Genomic DNA, 25,000 nt, shown 5'->3' with positions numbered 1-25,000 from the left:
GTACAGTACTACAGGCCAAGCAGTGTTATGGTTTGAAAACCCAGGAAATGAACTGCCATTAAAAATGATAATATATTTACAACTGCTGCCTTAAAAAAGCCTAATAATTTGGAAAAGAGAATTGGGTTTTAAATGTGCAAACAGTATATATTAGGAATTAATAACAGTATCAGACATACTTCCTTGCTGGCTAAGGAATTTTGTAAAGGTTAGTAGGACAAGCTTCTGAAGTTTTAATATGTATTTCATCAATTTTAAAAGAACATCTGTGTATACGCATTCACAGATGTATGGGTTAAAAACAAAAAAAGGAATGAACCCATCTGGATCAAATTCTGCATATGATATCTACAGGATGTGCTAGGAGCATTTGATTTTTACTTAGGCAGGCAAAGTATGGATCAGCTATCTTTAAATTCTGGACAAAACATAACTATTCTATTCAATAACTTATTAGCACCTTTATTCCTGTGCTGTTTTTTTCTAAGCATTTCTTGCAATTCACCTTGAATTAAAGCAGAACAGCTTTAATTGAACTAAAAACAAAACAACCTTACAAATAGATACAAAAACAAAAGGGTTGTTTTGTTTTTGTTGCAAGAGATAAATGAAGATCTTAATTTACAAAATGAAATACGGCACAACATGACTAGTCTCACTGCACATTTAGATTGTTCTTCATTAATACAGTACACAGAATACACTAAACAAATATTTAGCAGTCAGGTCCAACACATGGCTTCCTTACAGCTAGTATACTATACAGAGTGTACTATCCAAGGATTACTGGATTACTATCTGGGTTTGTATCCAACGTGCCACTACACAGTAATTGATAAAATAATAAACCCCAAGACATACTGCCTGATTCTCCTTGCAAAGTTAACCCTGCTGTAACGATTAAAAAAGAAATTGAACCTAATCTCCTATGTCTCTCTGCTGTGTTTCTAGCAGACACCTGAGGTTTGAAAGCACCACAGGGTGATCTGAGGTCATGTAGTATCTACTGTGGTGCAGAACTTACTGAATTTGAAAACAACGATTAGGACCCACAGGCAACAAGATGCTTCAGTCTCCATCTGAATTTAACTATATTTGTTCTTATTTGTGTGGTAGCTGTGTTGCCGAGGAATGTGAGGTCATTTAGAAATTACTTTTATCGCTGAAAAATGTTTGAACAATGTCTTCTGAAAGAGGGAGAAAAACAATTCATCCCTTTTTAAGGCAATACAAGTAATTATGTGCCTTGAGATTTAAGGTCCTTTCATGAGATTTGTTTTTCACTTAGTATCTTTTCTCAAACATTTGTAAGTGTTGAAGAGAAGTTCTGAACTCCATTAAGCTTCAAATTTCAGATATTTTCTTCAGAACTGTTAGTGACAAAGTTTTTGATGCAAGTCTTCAGTGATTTTTAATCATGCTATAGTGCCATAATAATTTTCTCCAGTTGCTGTAACACTATCATAGCAATATTCTTTTTGATGCTTTGATGAAAGAATTGCATTTTGTGCACTGTTATACTTACTGTATTACCTCATTGTTGGGGTTTTTCAGTTGTCCATACTGGGACCAACACTATTTACTATCTTCACCTGTGACACCCAGTGGGATTTGTTGAGTGCACCCTCAGCAAGTCTGCCAGTAACACCAAGCTGAGGGGTGGCTAATTTGGTGTAGAGAAGGGATATTACCCAGGAGCACCTTGATGGGTTTGAGGAGTGGGCCCACATGAACCTTAGAAGTTCACTAAAACCAAGCATGAGATCCTGCACCCAGGTCACAGCAATCCCCAATACAAAACAGATTGGAGGCTAAAGGATTTGAGAGCAGCCCTAGGGCTCATCCTCATAGACTGACCTGGGGATAGGAGTGGATGAAAAATGGACATGAGCTGGAAATGGGTACTTGCCACCCTGAAAGTCAATTGTATCCTGGGCTGCACAAAAATTAGCGTGCTCAGCAGTTTAGAGAAGTGATCTGCCTCCCCACCCCACTCTGTACTCTGCTCTCATGAGGTCCTACCTGGAAGGGTCCCCTGTACAAGACAGACATGGACCTGTTAGAGCAGGTGCAGAGAAGGGCCACAAAAATAATCAGAGTAGGACACCTCTCCTATGAAGAAAGGTTGAGAGAGTTGGGGTTGTTCAGCCTGGAGAGAAGAAAGCTCCAGGAGACCTTTCAATATTTAAGGGGATGTATAAAAAAGATTGGAACTTTCTACCAAGGCCTGTAGTGACAGAAAAAGGGGCAACATTTGTAAACCTGAGGAGGGTAGGTTTACATCAGATATAAGGAAAAAGTATTTTACATGAGGATGGTGAGACACTGAAACAGATTTCCCAGAGAAGTTGTGGATGCCCATCCCTGAAAGTTCAAAATCAGGTTGTATGGGGCTTTCATCAATCCAATGAAGGATATCTCTGTCCATGGCAGGGAGGGCAGAGTACATGATCTTTAAATGTCCCTTCCATTCCAAACCATTCTATGATTCATTGCTATGCTTTTGTTTCCATGCTTAAGAAGTTCTAACTACAGAATTTTTCCCCAAATGCATTCAATTCCTTTAAGGGTGGTGTCCAGGTTGCTTTATTGCACTTCAGTGGTTGGAGTGCAGCCACTGTATAAACAGACAGGATAACAAGAAATAGCCATTAAAAATTCACTACACATTAAGATATTAGTTCCTCTTGTACTGTAATTTTTTAGTATTGAGGACCACATTTTTGCAAGGACAGTTCAAAGATTAATTTGATGACTAATCTGTGGAAGGATTAATATTTTAAAGGACTAATCATGAATAAAAAATTTTATTTTTTTCAACTATGCTTTCTTACAGATTAACAGCAAATAAAGACTAAAAATCAAGCAGTTCAGACATCCACACAGAAATAAATTTCATAGGCTGCTCTGCCAGAAGCTTAAGAAAGCTTTCTAAGCTTTAGAAAACACTCCCTTACAAGTATCTCTTTCTGGAAGAGTAAATACAAGGAATAACACATTGGCTCATGAAACAAACATTTCTCTCAACTCTAGAGTTTGTTTTTCAAAATCAAAGGTTGAAAGGCAAAGTTCAAGCATGAACTTTGGTTAGAGATGTATTTTATATATGTTCTAAGGAAGCAACTATACAAGATACATATGAAAACCAAAAAGCTTTTCTTTTTCTTTTCCATAGGCAAAAGAAGATTTGAAGATTTGTGTATATACAGACAGAAATACATTTAAATGTGATTATTTGCAAAATTTTGCACTACTATTTTGTTGCACAATAGGAGTATTGTGCTAAGAACAAATTCCCATGTGAAGTGCTCAGTATTTAAACATAAATTCTTAATAAATATTTCTGTATTCCATGACTTCTTATTAATATGTATGCTACTTAAATTCTAAAAACCATAGCTTAGTGATTTTGGATTTGTGATCAAAACTTTCTGATCTACTATATAATTGGAATATGTATTTTGGGAAAGTTTAGCATCATTTCTTGATGAACCAATCATATTCAGAACTAGTCAATAATTTTTATTAATGACAATGAAGATAGAATGAAGAACATTGTTATTAATTTCACAGATGTCAACAACTTGAGAAAACCCTGGTAGAGAATTAGGAAAAAAACCCTGTTACATGATGAAAGACTGAAAAATGGAGGTCTTAGGCTATAGAAAGAGCAACTGGTCAGATGCTAGAGTTAAAAATTAGAATAGACAGTGAAGCACTGAAACAGGTTTTGGGGGAGGCCTAGAGGAAAGGCCCCATCTTTTTGGGCCTTTCCTAAATCACCCTTGGAGTTAGGTACACATCTGTGAGAAGTATGTTAAGTCCCTGCTAACTCTTTGGGATAATAAAGGGATGATGGAGACGTCTCTTAGCAAGTACAAGTGTGACACCATGTCCAAATGTCCACATCAAAATGCCTGTCTCCTTTGAAGAAATGCTGGCAAAACACACCTCTTCCTGAGCTCAGGGTGACAATGCAAGGTCACAAACAGAAAGCAAGGAGATAAATGCAGCAGCCGCAACAAAAAATAGGCTAAATTAATACAAAGAACTTTTTGGTAAAGATATAAACAAATGAACATCCTCATTTCCTTCTTTACAATTGATGGATCTACAATTATAAAGAAGACTTTTCCTGTACCCCGGCACTTTCAAAATAATACTCTCTGTGAGAGATGTTTTTAATACAAAAGAAGGATTCTAATATCTTCCAGACCTGCCTACTCATCTCAATACATTGCTTTTTCTTTGCTCATAGATTGCAGAATATGAAGTTCCTCTTTCTCTGTGGCTGCCTCAAACATTCATTCATTGTTCTGCATGTTTTACAGCTTCACATGAAGGTTTTTCTCCCACTCCTTGCAACTAACTGGCAAATTACAACTGCATACTGTATCCTTAAAGAAATCACCATTTCTAACATTTAACTGGAATTACTGCTAGGAGACAGGTAACAGTTGCTGGACACTTACAAAGGCCTTATGAAGACTGTAGGCTTTTGGAGAAGAGCTTTGTGTTTTCAGAGGAAAAAGAAAGATAGCAGGGCAGGCAGCCGAAGAATAAATAACTACTAGGAAGGAATGTGTAAAGTAACTTTCAAATATTTAGGGATGAAGCCAAATTCTCAAAGTCTGCAATAACTCATCTGATACAAGGTGAACTTGTCTTCTGAATTTTGCAGAAGATAAAACTGATCCTACCTAGGGAAAATGTGTTTAGTATGACAGTTATGAAGACCCTGCTAAAATCTAGACAACAGCAACAAAACAAGTGTTACATTCAACTTCTAAACATCAGAACGTGTGCCGTTGCTGACAATAAAACAACCAGATCGTATAACCAAGTACATGATTTCTTAATTAAATTGAGTTGAGCTGGTGTCAACAAGGAGAAAATATGCTTGATACAATATTCTCAATTATGAATAGCACATTTTCTACAGTGGATGCACTTCACATCAACTTTAACATAAGGGGATACCAAATAAAGCAAAACTGCAGTGGGAATTCAGGACAAGGAAATATAAATAATTACAACAATTTTCAGATTTTTTTAGTAAAATAGGACTCATTCTAAGCTTTGAATAAAAGATTCAATTATTCTTTGGAAAACATATAAAGGCAGACAATGCCTTTTATAACCACCAGCATTGTGTTACTACAGTAATCCTTTTCTTCTTCCAAACAAGAGATTTAAGAATTTAAGTTGCCCTGTATATCTTTCATGCAATTCTATAGAAGGGAAAAAAAAAAAAGAATTAGTTCATTAGTTCGTTTTTCATTTGTGTATGTGAAAAAGAAAAAAAAAAGACAAGAAGTCCAGTGATTAATTCTGAAAGCTGCCAGGAAAATTCCAGGACTCAACCCCTCTAGGATTCTCAGTGAACAAACTCCACAGTTCAGATCTGGGTCGTCTAAATATTGTTGCCCATATCCACCAAAAATCTTTAATGTTCTGCTAAAATAATTTAAGAAAAAGTGCTGTGGGACATCATGACAGAGAGATTTAGGCAGTTAAATCAATGTAATGACTGGCAGGGAAAATACTTTGCTTTTGGCTTTGTATTGAAGTGGTGGTAGATGTTGAGAGAGAGAAGCTGCCTAGGTCAATGTGCTTACTGTGAGCTTTGTAGCCCAGAATATGATTTGCAACAAGTCATGTAATTCTTTTAAGCTCTTTTGGTGCCTTTTTATTCCACTCAGGGGTTGCAATAATCAGTCTAAAATCATGAAAGGATAATCTTTTTGCTGGGTTGCAGCTGAAAGTATTTTGTATTGCTATGGAGACTTAGGCACCTAGTAACACTAGGGAGTTTTTTACTTTGGTATTCAATGGCACAAAGGGCAATAAATTACATCATGTCTTGAAGTCCCTCCCAAGCTTATTTTGTGTGAGACTTTAATTTTGATACTATTGACTCACTAGCTTTCCAAGTGACTTCATATAGAAGTGTATAAAGACGATGAATTTTCTAAAACTTAGATGAAGAAAATTTTCCCAGGGGAATCTTTGGGACTGAAAAATTTCTAAGCCATATGTGTCGTGGCAAACTACATTGATTTTCTTTGAGTTTATGTTTGTCCATTAAACAAATAGAGTTCCTTAAGAGTTAAAAAAAAAATAGACTAAATAATCGGGTAGCTCTCAAGCAACTTTCACTATTTTCCAAACCAGCTGATGTTCCATTTGATCCATTCTTCCTCACAATTCTGTAGACAGCCTTAAGCCCACAAACATTACATCTTCAAAACCAATTGGTTAGTCTGCAGATATTCCTTCAACTGTACTATCTGTTCATTATCACTATTCACAATTACTGTGCTTCAGTAATGAAAAGAAAGAAACAGAATGCTTTTACAGAACTTCACATTTCCAGTGTAACTTTTAATATCAGACACCTGCATTTTTTATTTATGTTTTTGCTTATTACCAACAGTTGCCCTCAATTCTTTATGTAGTGGGCACCCTGCACTACAAGTGCAATTTTTATTCAGCTATACAAAGTGTTCCAGTAAATGTTGGGAGAAGATCCACAGCTACAGAATTCTTCAAACTGTGGAAATTTGAAAATATTTGTGTCCAAGCCAACAAGGTGAGTTACTATGCTCAAATAATTCTGTGGCCAATCTAATAATTTGTGTATGGTTTCATATTTTCATATGTGAAAAAGGTTTAAAATATTTATTTTTATCTGAAGCATTTTTGCTTTCTATAGACTTCTTTGCATTAAGCATTTTCCAAGTTTAACATGATGAAATATATTATGTACAACTTCTTTGCTGTCTCTCTCCTAATTCCTACTATATCTTTAGGAAGACCTATCTTGCCAATATAGACATAGATCTGTAGGATATCCCACGGCAATATTGAAAGAAAAGCTTTCTTTTCCATTCCACTATTTCAGATTTAAAATTTTTATATTTATACTTTCTAGAAAAATGGGGACAAATCCTCAAATCCTATAATATTTTCATGTTATCTAATTCTTACTCTTTCTACAATTTTATGCTATTATAAACAATTTATTATTTTTCCTAAGTAGAAGTGAACTGTTTATTGATGTGAATGTGTAGAGACACATAGGGAGATACTAATCCAAATATTGAGAAAGGAAGAAAGTATTAGACGAGTAATTAAATATGCTACAACTGTCACAGAATCCATTATTATTCCTCCTTGAAGAACACTTCCCACATGTATTTATCACATATACTGAAATGATGAAGAAGTGGCATTATTTCTAGATAAAATAATGCCTATATGCAAATCTCTGGCTTTAAACAAGAAAGGGAGGAAGGTCCTGTTGTCACATACCCTCCACGGGAAGTTGAGGGTGTGCTACCTCATTTCACTAAGGAGAGAGTGAAGCTACAATATCCTGGTGGAAGAAGATCAGAAATATAATTCTAATCCTATAGAAGCACTGCTCTTCACTGGGGGTGTTTATGGATATGCTTTATCAACCTTCCACTTTCAAATTAACACCCTTGCACCCTGGGCCCTCAAGAGCCATTTTGAAAAAAAAATGGAAGTAACATCCTTTTATTTTCTGAAATGCAACACTGAAGCTCTAAATATACCTTTGAAATATACATATTTTGATATTTATCATTTTATCCATCACCAAGGATTTCAAGTCTACCATGGTGGAGTTGGGAGATGCATTGACTTGGCAATGGAAAACAGAGACAACAAACAGTCCTAGCTGGCAGGCCCTGCTGCAGATGCTGACAGGAGATAAAAGTTCACAGGAATAGTTAATTAGGCCACTAAAGTTTGTCTTTAGTTCATTGCTAGAGGAGATGGCATAAGATGGAATTAATGATCAATAGTCACAAAGTGCCTCTGGCACATCAAGCAAGGTAGGTGCAAGAATGAATGAATTTGTGTAAGTCAATTATTGCTTTTACAACCTCTAAACTAGACTTTCCTATTTATAGTATCTGTTGATAAAATTTCAGCAGTCAGTGTAGAAGCAGCTACTGCTCTTCATGCCCTCCTATCAACTACACTAGAATAAAAGGGAGGTAAGTCCCTTGGAGCAGGGGTAAAGAAAAATAATAATCACAAACTGCATAATTACTGATTGTATAAAACTGGTCTTGCAAGCACAACTTTTCTTTTTTTAAAAAATTAAAAAAGATGTAAACTCAGTTATTGTTGCATCTAAAATCCATCCCTTCTGTGAGCACCTGGTAAGACTTCACTAGTATCTGTGAAACAAAACCCAGAGCATCTTTCTCCTTACGCCTCATTGCTAAAATTGCCACGTTGCTTCTGCCCACTTTCTCAGTGGTTGTTTTAAAGAAAACTCACGCTAGGATCACTGGATAATGCAGTTTAAGGGCTCCAGAGTACCTCTAGGTGAACCCACTGCCTAAAGAAGGCACAGCTAGAAGGTCACAACAGATGGCTTGGAATTTTATCTGGTCAGGTTTGGAAAACCTTAGAGGATATGGACTATACAACTTGCTTGTCAACAGCCCCATCCACTGCCTCACTGTCCTCATGAAGAAAGAGGACATATATCCATATTTCTTTATGTCCACTCTGAAACATTCATTTTAACTTATGCCCTCTGTCTCTCATTCTCTCTCATCACCAAAATAAAGAGTCTGCTTCCATCTTCTTGCTTATCTTCCTATAGGTACTGAGAGTCAGGTCTCCTCAAAGCCCCCTCTTCTCCAGGCTGATCTAGTTCAGCTCTCTCTGACTCTCCCCAGAAGGCAACTGCTTCTTCTTCTGACCATGTGTGCAGACTTTTGCTGAACTCGCCCCAGTTAACTACTGTAATTCTTAAATTTGAGGTGCCAAAACTGGATTCAGATGGGGATTTTCCTTCCTCAGTGCAAGGCATGGCATTTCAAAAAGCTTCTCTTGGCCAAGTCCTTCAGCCCATACATGGTCCTCTGAATACCCTTATGCATATTGACTGTTCCCCTAATTTGATACCATGTGCAAACCTAATGAGAAAGACATCCATCCTGCATCCTCTAAGATGTAAACAGGATGGGTCCCAGCATATTCAGCATTCCAGGAGAAATCAGAGAATACCCAGGTATTGCAAATGTAAGACTAGAGTAAAAGTCAAGAACAAGTAATAACTGGATGCGAAGATCTAGCATGAAAATAGCAGAGGAAAGCTACTTTGTATATAAGTGCCTATGTATGTCTAATATCAGAGAGGAATGGAACAGCATGAAGATACTCATTATTACCTACAAATCTGAACTAAGAGAAAATATAGTGCTATCTTAAAGAGAAGAATATGCCACAAGCTACATAGGGTGTCTGGAAAGGAAGTACTAAGAGGGCTCTTTAATGAAGAAAAAGGAAAAAGAAAAAAAAAAGAAAAAAAAAGAAAAAAAAGGAAAAAAAGAAAAAAAAAGAAAAAAGGGTGATTTTATCTATACCTTTTGGGGTTTAGGGGAATATAGATAGCAGAAAATATTAAGACATTACACTTATATTAGCAGGAAAAATAAAACACAAGCCTTTAAAAAAAGCTTACTAACTTATTGGTTAACAGGGCATATCCAATTAGTCTTGACATAAATAGAGAGAATAAATGAGGAAATATTTCTTGCTTGAATTTGCATGGATAAAACTGTTCTGGATTTCAACATTAGTGATTTTGTTAATGTTATAGAGTAGTAAGAGTGTAAGAAGTTTCAAAGACCAAATAAAAACATTTCAGATCTGGGAGAGCTCCTTGTCTTATTTAGAAAAAAGAAAAACAAAAGGGAAAACAAAGATAAAAATATTTTGAGAAACTGAAATTGAGAAATGGGACTGTAAGAAGTTACAAGAAATATCAGAAGGAGATTAGGAATGATTTGGAGTGACTGAAAGCAGAATAAGAAATGAGGGAAAGCCAAAGACATAAAGACAAAGAGTTTCCTTGGATGAACTCCAGATCTCATTTAAGTCAATGGGAAAATTCCCCTTGACTTCATTAAGGCCGTGATTTCGCTTCTGAAGTTTATTCACAGAAGATGTAAGTAAAATATGTAATGCATCTTGGGCAGAACGCTTGGGGAGAAGGGGGAATAACCAAATGTGAAACACACATTTTTCTACCAGATGAACGAGGTGGAAAAACAAGTATATGTAAGACCAGTAATTTTACTTGCTCTATGAGCCTTCCAAGAATAATGCTGCAGTAAACAAGGGGAGCAGATGGGTGTATTTAAATTCGCAAATTCCCGTGAGAAACTTCCAAAAATCCAACTCATACTAAAAGTAGACACAAAGATTTGTCAGTAATAAAAGTAATTCAATGAAGAACAAAAGATTATATCACAACAAAGAGGTAGTTTAGCAACAAGTCTCAAGTATCCTACATTTGATTTCTATTTTGAAAAGAATTATGAATAGCCTTGAAGATTTAAACAAAGATAACAACATCATATATATATATATATTAGTTATATGTGAAGTTAACTGTGAAAAAAACCCCAAAGCTGACAATTCACGGCAAAATCAATTTACTGCTGACAAACAAAAGAAAGAAAATAAACTACTCATATATGTCCATCTACAATAACTACTTGGGAAATATATTATGAATCTTTCAATGGTGCTTCTGCTTGAGGAATCAAACCCAGTATGTTAGACTAACTAGGAGAGAATAATGACAATAGCTATATAAAAAATATTTATGTATTTGTAAGTAGGCCCTCACTTCAACTTCTATAATCAATGTACCTGACTACCCTTTAGCTATTACTCACTCATCCCAAAAACCGTACAGAAGAATCCAGGAAAGAACAACATAAGTGACCTATGGCATGGAAAACATAGCTGTGGGAGAAAACTTTGAATCAATTTAATTTAGCTGCCTCTGAAATCAACATAAGAGTAGAGGCTTGGAGATATGAGTAATAGTGAGGTACTAAAAATATGGAAACATGGAAAAAAGGACACATTCACCTTTGCCTTAAACTTAACGGTTTAATATTTATTTAATTTATTATGGCAGATTTATAATAATTTTATCCTTATAGTTATCACACTACTAATTTATTATAAAAATAAAAGGGCATAATGCAACTGCAAAAGAGAAGTTTCTAAAATCCTCAGAATGTTAGACAGTTAATGTGCTCTGATTTTCAAAATTATTATATATTTAAATCCTATTAAAAATATTAAGTATTCAGTAATTCCAAGATGCCATCTATCATTAATCTAAAGGAAAAATGTTTTAACACATATTGACCTTCACACTGCAGAAGTCAGCTAGCCATTAATTCATGGACATTAGGAGCAAACCTCTCATTTTTCCTTTCTATAGCATATGTACTTCCCAACTCAGGGATGACTTATCTCCTTATCTACAAATATACAAAAACATTTGATCCTGAAGAGGCTGGAGTTCATGCTTGGTGCTCCCTGACCTATCCATTTGGGCCAGCCCAAGCACATACAGTTATCAACTGGTTCTCTTGAAATTAGGAACAGTTAAAACACAAGTTTCTTTTTGAAGGAAAGTTTGAAAATGGCCATTGGTGGCATACCAAAATTAAAAGGAAAATATGCAAAACAAGTTTTTGAAGAATTTCAACTTTATAATAAGGAGTCTGAGTGGAAAAAATGTTGAAAATAATTTTAAAATATCCTCAACAATCAAACATGTTCTGTTCTTTCTTTTAGCTTACTACAAAAAAATTAGCATTGTATAGAAAAACTTTTAGATTATAAATTGACTGATTTAACATTTGACAATGTCATTTTCCTTTAACAAAGTAAATTATTTCATTGATTAAAAACGGGCAGTGAAAACATACAGAGGATTTTTTTATCTTATGAAACTTATAATTAAATTGAGCAGGCCTTGGTGTTTTGTCTATTGTTTGGGGTTCTCTTTTAAAATTATTATTAGTATTATTTTTAGACTTGGAAAGAAAAGGCAAAGGCTATAAATATGAATACCCCATTTGCACTAATATATTAAATTTTGAACATAGATAAAGACATCTTTCTGAAAAAATGGCATATTAAGAATACACTTCCTTTAAATATCAAATGAAGCTTAAAGCTCACCTACAATTAGCCCTTCTTACAGGATCAAATTTTTTAAGAATCAAGTTCTGACTAAGAAGATAACATTAACATAGATTTTCTGATTCTAGCAACTCTTACTAAAATTCCCATCCTTGACATTTGCTTGCTCCCTTTGGTGTCTAAATAAATGTATTTTCCCTGTGATAGAACCACAAGAAAGTAAAAACTTGACTAGAAATTAGCTTAGGGCACAGGCCTCTAAAGTCTTTCAACCCATCAACTGCATCTAGTTCAAACGTCTAAAGTTAACATGCTAAACAAAGAAAAGTATTAGGGAGAAAGAGCACAGAAGTTTTTAAGGCAAAATTTCAAAGCAAAATGACAAAGTACTAGAGATTTCAGTGTGAATATTTTTGGGGTTATTGAAGAAGCATAAAAAATAGCAAGCCCAGAAACAACGAAGTTCAAGACAAGAGGTTGTGGATCTGGCATGCTCTGTAGTGACTAATGGCTGGGAAGTTTTAAAAATTGTACCAGTTACACAGAAACTTAGCAGCAGCAATTAAGTACCTCAGTGTTATTTGTGGGTTAGAACCAATAAATATTCTCTATGCAAAATCTGGAAAGCTATTCAATGATCCTGGAAAAGCTGAGGGAGAAATTGGACTCTGCTATATGTAGGATTTGTATATTTTAATATAAATACATGCTATATAAAATTGTTTTTCTATGTCTTTTTTAAACTTTTACATCAATAAAACTCTTGGGAAACATAGAGCTGATCAGATAAATTATATGGAACAACTCCCTCAAGAGAGTTGACAGCTCCTCCAAGTTAAGAGTCATTGCAAACTCACTTAGTACCCTTCCAGTCCCGAATTCATGTAATTCATAAGGATTTTGAAGAGCACAGGGGCAAGGACGGAGCCCTGAGGAACTCCACTAGTGACATGTCACTAGTCTGATGTCACTCCTTTCCCTGTAACCCTTTCTGTCTTTCAGATGCTCACCCAACCCATAAAGTGTTTATCCAGCTGAGTGCTGGACACTTTGTCCAGAAGGATCCTGTGAGAGACAGTGTTAAAAACTTTACTGAAGACCAAAAAGATCACATTTACTGGCCTTCCTAGATCAAATAGGTGGGTTATCTTGTCATAGAAGGAAATCAGGTTTGACAACCAGACCTTCCCACTCATGAAGCTCTGCTGGCTGTCCTGACTGTGACCAATGACTGTGTTGTCCTTCTCTTTTTTATTTTTTCTCAATTCTTCCCAGAATAAGGTCTTCCATGATTTTGCCAGACACTGAATTGAGACCTACAGGCCTGCAGTTTCCAGGGTCCTCCTTCTTGCCTTTCTTGGAAATTGGGACAACATTCACCAGCTTCCAGTCAGCTGGTATCTCTCTGGATTCCCAAGACCGCTGGCCTAGCTTAGTCTACTAGAATAAGCCTGGAGAAAGGCCAGCTCTTCAGTTGTGGATTTTTTTGCTGATGATAGTATTTAACAAGTAGAACCAGACACCACAGACAATTGGGTCAAACTGGCCTGTTAAGGACTTTCTGCACTACCCTTGCTGACATTTCTCATATTAACTGAATTTCATGCTCACTATGTTGGCTCTGTGAGGCCAACTTTCAATTTGATCATAAAAATAAGAGTACTTAAAAGAATTTTGCAATGATGCTGTTCCAAATTACAAAATAAATCGATATGGACAATTCAGCTACTTTTGTAAAACGTGGCATACATGAAAAAGCCCCTACTTTTTCAAGATTTATGATACAGATAAAAGGAAACAGGGTTAGAAGGAACTTCAAGAGATCATAAAGTCTCTTAATTGACTTCCCCTGCCCCAAAGTAGGACCATTTATAGTTAAATCACTTTTGACTACTTGAATTTATTCTTAGAAGCTTCCAGTACCAGTGGTTACAAAGACTTTCTGTGCTGGTACACATTATCAGCACTTTATTATCCTAAATTCTGAAAGGTGTTTTTTCCTGGTATCTATCCTAACTGTTCTTGCCAAAATACCAGTCAATTATTTCTTATCCCATTCCCAATGGACAAGTTCTTTCCCATCTTCTCTGAACCGTGTTCTAACAGCTGTCATCATTTCCCACCTAGTTCCTCTCTTCTCAATAAAACTAGTGTTTTTAGTCTTTCCCCAGTCTTCAGAAAAGACTAAGTAGAAGAACTGTGTGGAAGACAGAGCTTGTAACATTCCTGTTAAGCATGCTCTCAACAGCCACATACCTTTGTCAGCACATATTTGTCATCAGCCTCTAGTATTAAGAAAGACTGCATCAAGTCATTCTAACATTTTTCAGAACATTTCACCAAACTGTTTAGATATGAATATTCATATTAACATATGAATATAATGTCTCCCACTTTTATACTATTGCAGATTTACCATTTAGATGTGGAGAGCAGCATGTTGGATGAATATGCTATATCTGTATCATTTCTGCAAGAAAACACAAATACAGTCTGCCTGCAGACTGAGCTGACTAGGAAATATCTGAGATATCACAGAGCCCAGATTAACATATCCTGCCTCTTTACCACATACTCTGGCCTGTGCTTAACACAGACTTCAGCTTCACAGGGCAGGGTATTCCTGGTGAACGAAATAGATACAGTCCAATACAATTGTCATTAATACATCTATATATACCTAGCTAGAAAATAAATATATCTATGGTTTAAAATGTACTTCTGGTAGCTCCAATGCATTATTATTTCTCTCATAATGCAATGAATTAGAGGGTATGGTAGTTACAGAAAACCAGAAAACTACCTGATGGGTGCTCATCTCATGATATGTCACTGCCACCAGGCATGGTTTGCCTCTGGGCTTTTTGTACCTATAGCACAGTCAACAGCAGCTGGCTTTATGTCAAACCTTTCTCTAAATGATGTGATGCTGATCTACAGGGGGACAGAAGTGTAAGTAATATACACCTTCTATTCAAACTGCATCTGAAGGTCCTTCTCAAAACCCAAGCAATTTAATTACTACTGTAAGAGTTTGGGGCAGGGCTTTTACAACCCTTTTTGTTTTGCCTTTGCACAGCACTTCCCACAACAGGGCCCCCAATCCATCCATAATAGTGTATATTAAAAGAAACCATAACAGTTTAGCTGAATATAGCTGAAATACACTTTTCCCCCACAGGAACAGAGACAAAGAAGGAACACATCACATACAAGCACATCTGGAATTCGTCAAAAAACCTGTTAATACCTACCCACCATAACCAAATCCAAACTGAGTCTTTTTATGGAATGGCTTGTAGACACATGAAGAAAATGGACAATCTGCTCTATCAGAAACAGTCTGTTTGGTCTACAAAATAAAGATTCAAAGCTCACACTGTGCTCTCTAGAATACATTTGTGAAACATGAGGAAGAGTAAAAAAGACTCTGTAAACTAAAACACATATCAGTCAAACTAAATTGGAATATATTTAATCGGGAAATTGGAATATGGCTTATAATCATCAAAGGAATGAAGTTTCACAATGTCTTTCAAATTTGAGATGGACTATGATAGTTTTAGGAGAGGAATTGTAATAAATGGTTGCCTACAACATGAGTCTTATCTCCTGTGTTCTTAGAGGAAGAGGAGATAAAACCTCTGAGGTAATTTTTTTCAGCTACAACATCTGATAATGCCTAATTTGCAAGGAATGAAGAGAAGGAGGAAAAACATGAAGAGAAATAAAAATCAATTTTGGGGAAAGTCCTTAATTATCCAGACTATTACTTTCATAGCATAATACAGCATCAAATAAACATATCCCCTTATCCATCTCAATCAGAAGCTTAATAAAATCTTCAAAAAGCATCAGTGGAGCGGTCACAATCATACAAAGATTCTGCAACATCATTAAATCCTTAGCATTGCTTCAACAGTGGAACAATGAACTTGGTAAAATCTTGGGATAGGAGGGAGAGTACTGGATACATTCAGCTCATTTAAAATACACTTTCAATGTTGCTGCTTATTTGGAGAAAACCACCAGAATACTTGCAGTTTGAACCCTAACAGAAATTACATCATGGTTGTATCACACATGTGCATTCCCAGCACTGATGTAAATCAAAGGCTTTTTTAAGACACAACTGCACTTCACCAGAAGATTGGGAACTTTGCTTTTGCATATGGACTTTACCTGGTATAACCTTGTCTTTAGCCATCTTGAGATTTAGTAATTTTACTGTGACCCACACAGGGGGTTTCACACAAGATGAAGTCTTAAAAAAAAACAAACCCTGAATTGGATTTTTTAGTCTTTTAAAATGTGTAAAGTCTCTAGTGTTCTATTAATTCTAAAGATTAAGCAATAGTCAAATAATACTTTCTCAGCATAAGATCTTACATTTTTCAAGGAATGCCTGGATTCATGGATCATAATTTAAAGTACTGGTATAAATGTTATCAGTTGGATATAATTGTATGTTTTTATTTGAATTTTTATGTGATAAGTAAATTTAAAGACACATTTTGGACACATGTATTTAGGAAATAGTATTTAGAGAGTCCACTTTCAAAAATTTTGGCTTATAATATCACAGTTACTTAAAAAACAAATACAATCATCAATAGTGGATAAAATTTGTTACTGTCTGTGCAGAAATACACTTTAACAGCACTGTCATTTCAGCTTTTGCCTTGTGCAAAGACAGGACTCTTATGAACTAATTTTAGGAGTTTGCAGAGAAATTTAGTGGTGCAATATCAAACAAATTTTTAACATCTGCAACAACACTTAGGATGCTGCCTTTTCTTATACAGACCTTTTATGTGAAAAGCAGAAGTATCTCATCCATAGACTGAGAATTCATGATAGCAGCACCACAAAGTTTTCAGCAAGACAGCTTCCAAAAAGATTCTGTGAAGTCCCACAGGAGCCTAGCAACTTCTATAAGCCATGCTATGGGGATCTGACTCTTTTCAGCTGAAAGCACTGTATCTCTGGAGTGATCTTTTTGTTAAGAACATTGGGAATGTACTCTAGAAGTGCAACAACTGGGGCTGGAATAATGTTAAAAAGAAATAGCAACTTCTGATCAAAAGTAAGACGTGTAACATTTAAGAAGCTAGAGACGAAATGATAAAGAACTGGACCATCAATGCTGGAAAATAAGTAAATTGATGAACAGAAGAAAACATAGAGGATAAATGGACTAAAAAGTAAAATAATGTAAAACAAAATTTTAAAAAGGAGAACATAAAGATTTAGGAAAACATACAAGTGAAAAGTTGTTTCAATGGGAATGATGAAAAATATTATCAATCAAAACATCATTGCTAATTTTTCTGTTAGTGTCCACAGGTAAATGGCTCTGTACAAAAGCCAAAATTATTTCACTGCAAATTCTCACAATAGAACTTCTTTCAGTGGAAATATGCTCAGACAAAAGGTATAACCTTTAAGGTCCCACTTCCTAACTGTTCCTCTTTTCGTATAAAAATAAAAGTCAATTGTTGTCACAAAGTCTCTTTGCCCATTATCATCCTTATGTTAGATTTATGAATAAAAATGTGTGAAATTAAATTATACAGGCATTAAAATATCATGTGATTAGGTGAAACGTTTTTGATGAACAAGGATACCCAGAAATACTGCAATTGCTACCACATTCATCTGCTCAATTACATGCTTCTCACCTATTTAATAATGCTTGTTACATCCCTGTTAATTGATGTGTTTCGCGAGTTTATTTTCTTATACACTATGTCAAGTCTTATACAATGAACAAGAGACTTGGATCATAGCAGTCCCCTAGAACAGAACAAGCCTCCAAGGTAAATGCAAAGAGATCATGAAATGGGACAATGAAACGATAACAAAAAAAAAAAAGGAAGAAGGAAAGACAGGGGATTGGAACATTATAACATTATGAAGTTAAAGAAACAAGGGAATGAAAGGGATTAAAACTGGAATGATAGGTAACCTACTGTAAGTGGTGTGAAAGCTTAACAGTGGGGGACTGGAATAATCAGATATGGGAACGACCTGACAATGGAATGCTTTCAAACTGAAGCACCTCAAAAGTAAATGATCTTAGAGCAGAATAATCATATTTGCCTCTGGGAATAAAATTTAAAGATAAAAAAGTTTGAAAAAAAATAACAAGTTTGATGATTATGCAGATAGAACTGCAGAGAGAAATGATCCAGTCAAGGCAAGACTGAGAAAAGGTAAAGGAGAAGGGTTGGGAACAACAGGAGAATAAAAGAAAAGGTGACTGAAACCATAGATGCTTGGAACTCACTTTTTCCACACAAAATCGAAGACGAAGGACTACACTGCATAAGATTTTTTCCCCTTTTATTTTTTTTTTCAGATTGACTATTACTCTTGCTCATTTGGACAAAAGTTATCCTTTCTCATTACAACCTACCATAACATTTTCTAGAAACAGCTTTAAAGTTCATGGAATATATGTGCGTCTTGACATTTGGCTTCAAACAATTCCCGTCTTAGGTACTACAGCACTACAATAGCTGAACATAAAGACTCGTATAGGAGATGATGTATGAACTCACTTTTTGAGAAGCAACTCTAAAATCTTATTTCTTGTTTTCACTTTTCTAAAAAAAAAGCTGTCAACAACTAAAATTCTAAAAATCAGAATGGCATTAACTCCAGGATTCTGGATCTGCTGTTAGGAACTAGATTATTTCAGTAAATTGGTTGGAATGAGTTTAGTTGCATTGTCAGTCTACACTCTCACAGAGTGAGCAGGGAGACAACCATGATGACAAGCACCTTCCTCAAAGTCTCACCAGAGGGATATCTGTTTACCCTATCACATTTTCTTACTCCTTCCATTCCTTATTTAATGAGCTGCAGTGAGTTTTAATAGAAAGGCATAATCGCCCCATTGTTTCCTATGGTAAGACTACATCCCCCCGCCAGGATCATACAATGAAGCGAAGTGGCATTTTGCATGATGCATTTGCCATGACCATGGGGGCTAGTGATGTGCTAAATATTCTGGTGATAAAACACCTGTGTCTGTGCCAGTTGCAATAATCATTGAAGTGTAATCAGTCTAGTACGAATGCAGAGACAAACACCAGAAAAATAGCTGAACTTGACTTCCATCCCTTATTTGCCATCCCCAAGAGTGAGAATTCTTGGATGTATAATAGAGACAGGAAAAGTAATAGCACAAAGTTGATTTCACTACGATCTTGATGTTCATTTAAAAATATAAATTTATTACTTCTGAAAGAGCTGACCTTCAAATCCCACCAAAGCTCTTCAGCAGTATGCTGGCTATTACATACAGGTTAAAAAGAAGTTGTGTTTTCAGTAATGCATGAACTGTCATTATTGTTCCTAAGCATCGCCTCATGCCTCATTCAATGCTGCTGTTTCTATAGGAATACTAAAACTTTTTTTCCCACAACCCACCTTTAACTGTACTTGTTTGGATTTGTTTTCTTTAGTTCAGAATTCTGCATTTATACTCCAAAGGCGTGTACTGTGGAACTTACAGTTACATCCATGTACAATTGTTATGGAAGATTAACAGCACCTAAATTTACATAAATAATGAATCTCTGTGCATTAAAGATCTTCAGTTCTGTTTGTTGCTTTGAAGCCTGTTGCTTATCAGCTCTAACTCACATTAAGTTCAGAGAAGCAGTCCATGTTGAAATAATGAAAGAAGAAACAGTCTTAAGTATTGACTTAAAATACAATTGCCTGATATTGATTGTTGACAACTGATCTTAGAAGAAATTTAAATTTTGAACAGAACACATATGCCCACAATAAGTAACATATTTTCTCAGTGAAGATTTATGTCAAGGAAGCACTCAGAGCCTACACACCAGGAATCAGATTTGAAGGCCAGTCAAAGACAGAACTTGGATTTAATACTGCTGAAATACAGAAAGAAAATCTAGGACTTAAGATTCCATTACTCATATGCTTCTTCCTAGACTATGGAATTGCCACCTTTCGTCAGATGGAGATAGGAAACTGGGAGGCACACAGACTAAATTTCAGATGCTTTATGTAATTATTAATATAAGCGTTATCCCAGCTACCAGGCCATGGTTAAACACCTACAACTTACTGTGGTATTTTTAAGTATTCAAAAGCATAAAAAATGGAGCAGATTATATTTCATTACCTGAGGCCAAAATTTTGGAGGTCCTAAAGTGCCCCGAATACACTGGATGGACTCACTGCACTTAACAAGTGTTGAAGTGTGATACAGTTACTTGAAGTTATAGACCTGCTGTCTTTCTCTAGTCAATGAACAGAGACTATTTTCTAAGTAAGTTGATTTGCCTGCCTGTGCTAAGATACCTGGTCACAGATGGGTAAATTAATGACTCTAGCTACTCTTACTACTGTGTCTCTTCAAAACCAGATGTGAAGTACTAGGTTCATATCCAAGAACTGAAACAATTTCCCCACTTTCTGACACCCAGGAGCTCAGGCACTACAATAACAGAAATCAATGTCTCTAATAATGTCCCAGTGCTCAACCACGGATACACTGACTTCTGCACATACACACAAAACATGCTAAAACATTAATATGATCATCCCAAAATAAGACAGTTATGCTATCATGTGGTTTTATCATATCTGATAAAATGACAGTCAGTACAATTTTAACAACCAAATGCCTAACTAAGATGCTTGACTTTGTCACTGGGACTCGTTTTGCATTTGCTGCTGAAATACCAAACAAATGCCTCTCTCTAGAAGCTTGTCTAGAATCCAAACTCTGCACCTTCCCAATTGAATGCCTTGATCTCTAAATTGCACACAACTTCTTGCCTCTTTCTCTAATACCTTGCTCCATTGTTCCTGCATGTGTCACCTACAAGATGGCAGACAACATTGCTCAGCATATACCTCCTGTTGTGGCTTCTGCCACCTCCTGGGAATCAGGAGATGGAGGTTTAATCTGCTTGGAGACTAACAAATAGAGCCTCCAAATTTATAGGTGAGTGTAGTAATTATCAGACCTCAAGAACCCTTCTCTAAGGGAGAAAAACCCACACTTCCTGGGTGAATCTTCTCAGGAGACTAAAAGTATGTATGTGCTTATGCCAGTAAAATCCTTTTTATTTGATTAGTTTATTAACTATTTTTCAGTTAAAAAAAAGAAAAAAGAGATTATGTTATGTGTTTTGCAATGCAAAAATTAAATTGTGTTTTCATTGTTTGCCATATTCCTCACTTGTTTTACTTCTGTTTTGCTTTATCTATACTATTTTCTCATTTTATTATGTAACAAAAATGAGGGTCCCTGATCAATGTGGTCATGGAGGCAAGGAAGAGGTCTCTTCTTCCTTGGTCCTCTGCCTCTCATGCAAGCCTCTCCCTACCCTGGTCTTTCCTTGCAGATTGCATTCATTCCCTTTTTTCTCTCCAAAGAAAAGGAAAAAATGTCACAAGTGAATGGGCATCTAGCTTGCATCTTTTGTCTAATGGCTCTTGGCTTCACAGAAGCCCAGACTTCTTGCACTAAGTTTGCTGCAAGGGATGAATGTGCATAGATTGTTTCTCCAGTGGTGTCTCAGGCATTTCCATATTGTTGCTTCAGTCTGTCAAGAACTGAGCAACATGTCCTCACAAGTTTCAAAGGAATCAACATAGCAAGTCCTGAAAATGCCTATTTTGACAAATGACATAAAAACGAGAGAGGAAGGTTCAATCTTGAGTTAGGGTGTAACTTAAGGTATTTGCCTTTGTTATAGGCAAGAATTACTTCAATATGCACTATTTTAGCTATAAACACAGCTATAAATGTAGCCATATCTACATAATCATATGCACAGATATCACAGTTTATCCAGCAGAATGGCAGACAGAACACAGGATATGTAAACAGATCTGCCTAACACTTACAAAACAACTTTAATAGCAAGTGTCATTCTTTTCTGTAAAGTAGCTGTTTTTAACACACATGATCTAACTCTTGTTTGCTCTTTAAAGTTTTATTGTCTTGGCATTTTATACAGGAAGAGAGCATTAGCATACTCAGGAGAACTGCTAAAAGTAAAAGGCCTCAAGCTACCCACTGCATGGTTGATAGCATCAAGCATGGGATATAAAAACTTTTGTCTGATTGCTCACTTTACTTGTTTTAGAGTAGTGTTACTCTCAAGAGCATATATTCATGTTCTTTCTACTTCAAGTTTTATTACTTCTTTTGTATTATTTAATACATCTAAAGACACTTCCAAAAGACAAATTTTTCCATTTTGAAAAAGTAATGGTTTGGAACCTGATAAAATACATGAATGTTCACAGTGTATTATTTTCAAAGGGAGGTAGAATAAATGTGCAATAAAACAATTAAATGCATGACAATAAACATTTCTATGTGATCACAGATATATTAACATGCCAAACAAAAGAAGAAAAAAATCAGTAAAATATTTTTCCTAAAAAAGGTCAGATCAAAATGGATTCTTAACACATCAGAGCATAAGTAAAAAAGGGAGTCTGGTCTCAATTACTCTTACTGTAAAATATCCCACTCTAGCAATTAAAATGAATATTTAAAATGTGAAAGAGAAAATGGAATTAAAAAAGGCAAATGAGATCAGCTTTTTAAAACATTAAAAAAAAAGACATCATTTTAGATACACTTAAAAAATCATCTTACAGTAGACTGAAAACAAAGTCTACTTACATATCGCACTGCTAATTATTATATAAATAACCTGGGAAACAATACCTCCAAGAAACATGTTTTACTATTTAGTAAACAAGAAACTGCCATGTTTGACACCACTGATTAAGGCCAGGCATTTCTGAAGCTTCAGACACATTTCTGAAATCCACAATACATCAATTTTTAATACTTCCACTCTCTCAGCTCCATTAAAAAGATGGTAGGGGAAAGAATTTAGAGTAATTAATGATATAGTTAGCTGCTAAATATTAATAGGAATCGTAGTCTTGCATAAAATATAACATATAAACCTTGCCAATACAGACGCACCAGTAATTAAACTTGAATACGTAATTACACTGATTTATATGACAGGCAAAAAGTTACACTTTACTGGCTTCTATGTAAACTGTGGGCAACAGTTAAACTTTGCATTTTATGGTTTGTATAAACGCGCAATATCTCTACTACAGTTCATAAATGGTTCGGAGAGTCATAGTTAAAATTACAACTAATTCCAGTGTGAACATTCTGACTATACCTTACAAACCAGGCTCTGAAAATGACCACAGAGATCAGCCTCCCATTACGTTCAGAGCTTGCAAGCAAATTGATGAGGTTTTACCAAAAAAAAAAAAAGGCAAAAAAAAAAGCTTATAGCAATCACTACAAAGTAAATGAAGACTCATCTATTTAAATGTTTTAATATAAATGTTTAGTTTCAAATATATAGCTCCAGATGTTTCACTTACCACCTTTCAAAACTCTTTTGAGTAATATTGTGTCTTAGACTAAGGCATTTTTTCTTGAAAGAGAGCTGACTGCACTTACATGTGAGGCTGAGGAGAGCAGCCTGGACTGCTATTTCCATTACTGTCAATGTGATCCAGCGAACCATTGAGATCTTCATGGACTGCCTGCAGTAAGCCACTGGATGCGTTATTTATCAGTCCTGGGTTACTTAGCAATGGTAAACTGCTCTCTGCCAGTGCAGCCTACCAAAATGAAAAGTAAAACCAAATTATTAGCCCATACATATACATAGCACTCTTACATGTACAAACATTTAGAAATACACACACACAGAACAGCTCATTTTGTGTAGTTGTTGAAGCGGTCAGAAGGATTTTGTGCATTTCCAATTATTTTCACATTCTGTAAATAACAGCATTTCTACTCCTGGTTTACTTTTCTTTTGCTTAGGTTTCATTATTTTCCATTATTAACTATGTTCTGATATCCATGGCACTTTCTAGTTTTATATCATTTTCTGACTTTGAATTACACTTAACCCCTTTGCCCTTCCACACAATGTATGGCTCCTTTATAATGCAGGCAGCTGCTATACTTTAAAAAATGACCAGAACTTAAATCAAAATAAAAAAGTCCTGACATTTGCCTCTTCTGCATAAAAATTATATATTATAATTAAACTTTAAAGTTTTTGCCATGAGCACCATGTTCCCCAACACTATGATGTGAAATCATTTATGACAGCTTGGATAAATATTAATGCATATCCACATGCATTTGCAAAAGCTTCTATCAATCTAACATTTGCAGCAAAACTGAATGTTCCAGATTTTGCCACAGGGTGTCCTTCTTGCTTCTTCACATCAAAAGTAGCACGAATAAGAACTACTACTTGCAGTGCTAGGTAATACAACTTACTTGGGTGATAAACCCAGTTATTTAGAATGACCATCAGGTCCACATAAACATACCAGGTAATTCTATACCAATGTATAAGCAGGAATAAAATACATCACACATAAGAAGATAATCAGTGTGTAACAGAAAGAATTATTTTGTATTTTTTACCTGCAAGCTTGCATTAAGAGCTGCTCCATAGCCTAAGCTGGTGGGTATGTTTTTCACTAACGTTGGGCTTCTGAAAATAAACGATTTTTCAAAGTTTAAAAACAAGCAGATATCCTGTCTGGTTCATTGGGTTAATGGATTGGTTTGTCAGCTCAGAAGACCGGAGTTTAGGAAAGAAAAATGAAATGAAGTTGGGAGGGAAGGAGCTCAACCTGTTAGAACATTGATTTACTTGCATCAGAAAAGCAAAACTCATGTTATAATAAGGCCCACGTGGAAATTTGCTACAAGAGCATAAAGGCGCTCATGTCACTGATAGCTTTAAAATTTGTAAAACATCTGTCTCTGCTACATTTGCTACATCCCTCTTGCTGTATTTAGTTTCGGTTTTCTGAACTAACACGGGTACACTGTTACTATGTTACATATAACTACACAAGGGTGTTGAATAAAAAAGATCTTACTCTTCCCTCAGAAAAAAAATGAGGCTGCAATAATGTATAA

General features: G+C 35.5%; 1 protein-coding gene across 10 annotated transcripts in view; it reads right to left on the bottom strand.

Moving 5' to 3' along the window:
- The window catches only part of FOXP2 (forkhead box P2), a 406,074-nt gene that overhangs the window by 7,332 nt on the left and 373,742 nt on the right, over positions 1–25,000 (bottom strand). For all 10 annotated transcript variants that reach the window (XM_071423678.1, XM_071423677.1, XM_071423679.1 and 7 more), the window contains 2 exons: positions 24,497–24,566; positions 23,507–23,670 (listed from right to left, as the gene is read on the bottom strand). In XM_071423678.1, coding sequence (XP_071279779.1) covers positions 23,507–23,670; positions 24,497–24,566 — 234 coding nt within the window. The remainder of the gene's footprint in view (positions 1–23,506; positions 23,671–24,496; positions 24,567–25,000) is intronic.

Source organism: Agelaius tricolor, unplaced genomic scaffold (assembly GCF_023055355.1).
Source record: "Agelaius tricolor isolate 1412-34295 unplaced genomic scaffold, bAgeTri1.0.p SCAF_3, whole genome shotgun sequence".
NCBI classification, from domain to species: domain Eukaryota; kingdom Metazoa; phylum Chordata; class Aves; order Passeriformes; family Icteridae; genus Agelaius; species Agelaius tricolor.
This window is presented reverse-complemented; position numbering and strand designations above follow the sequence as displayed.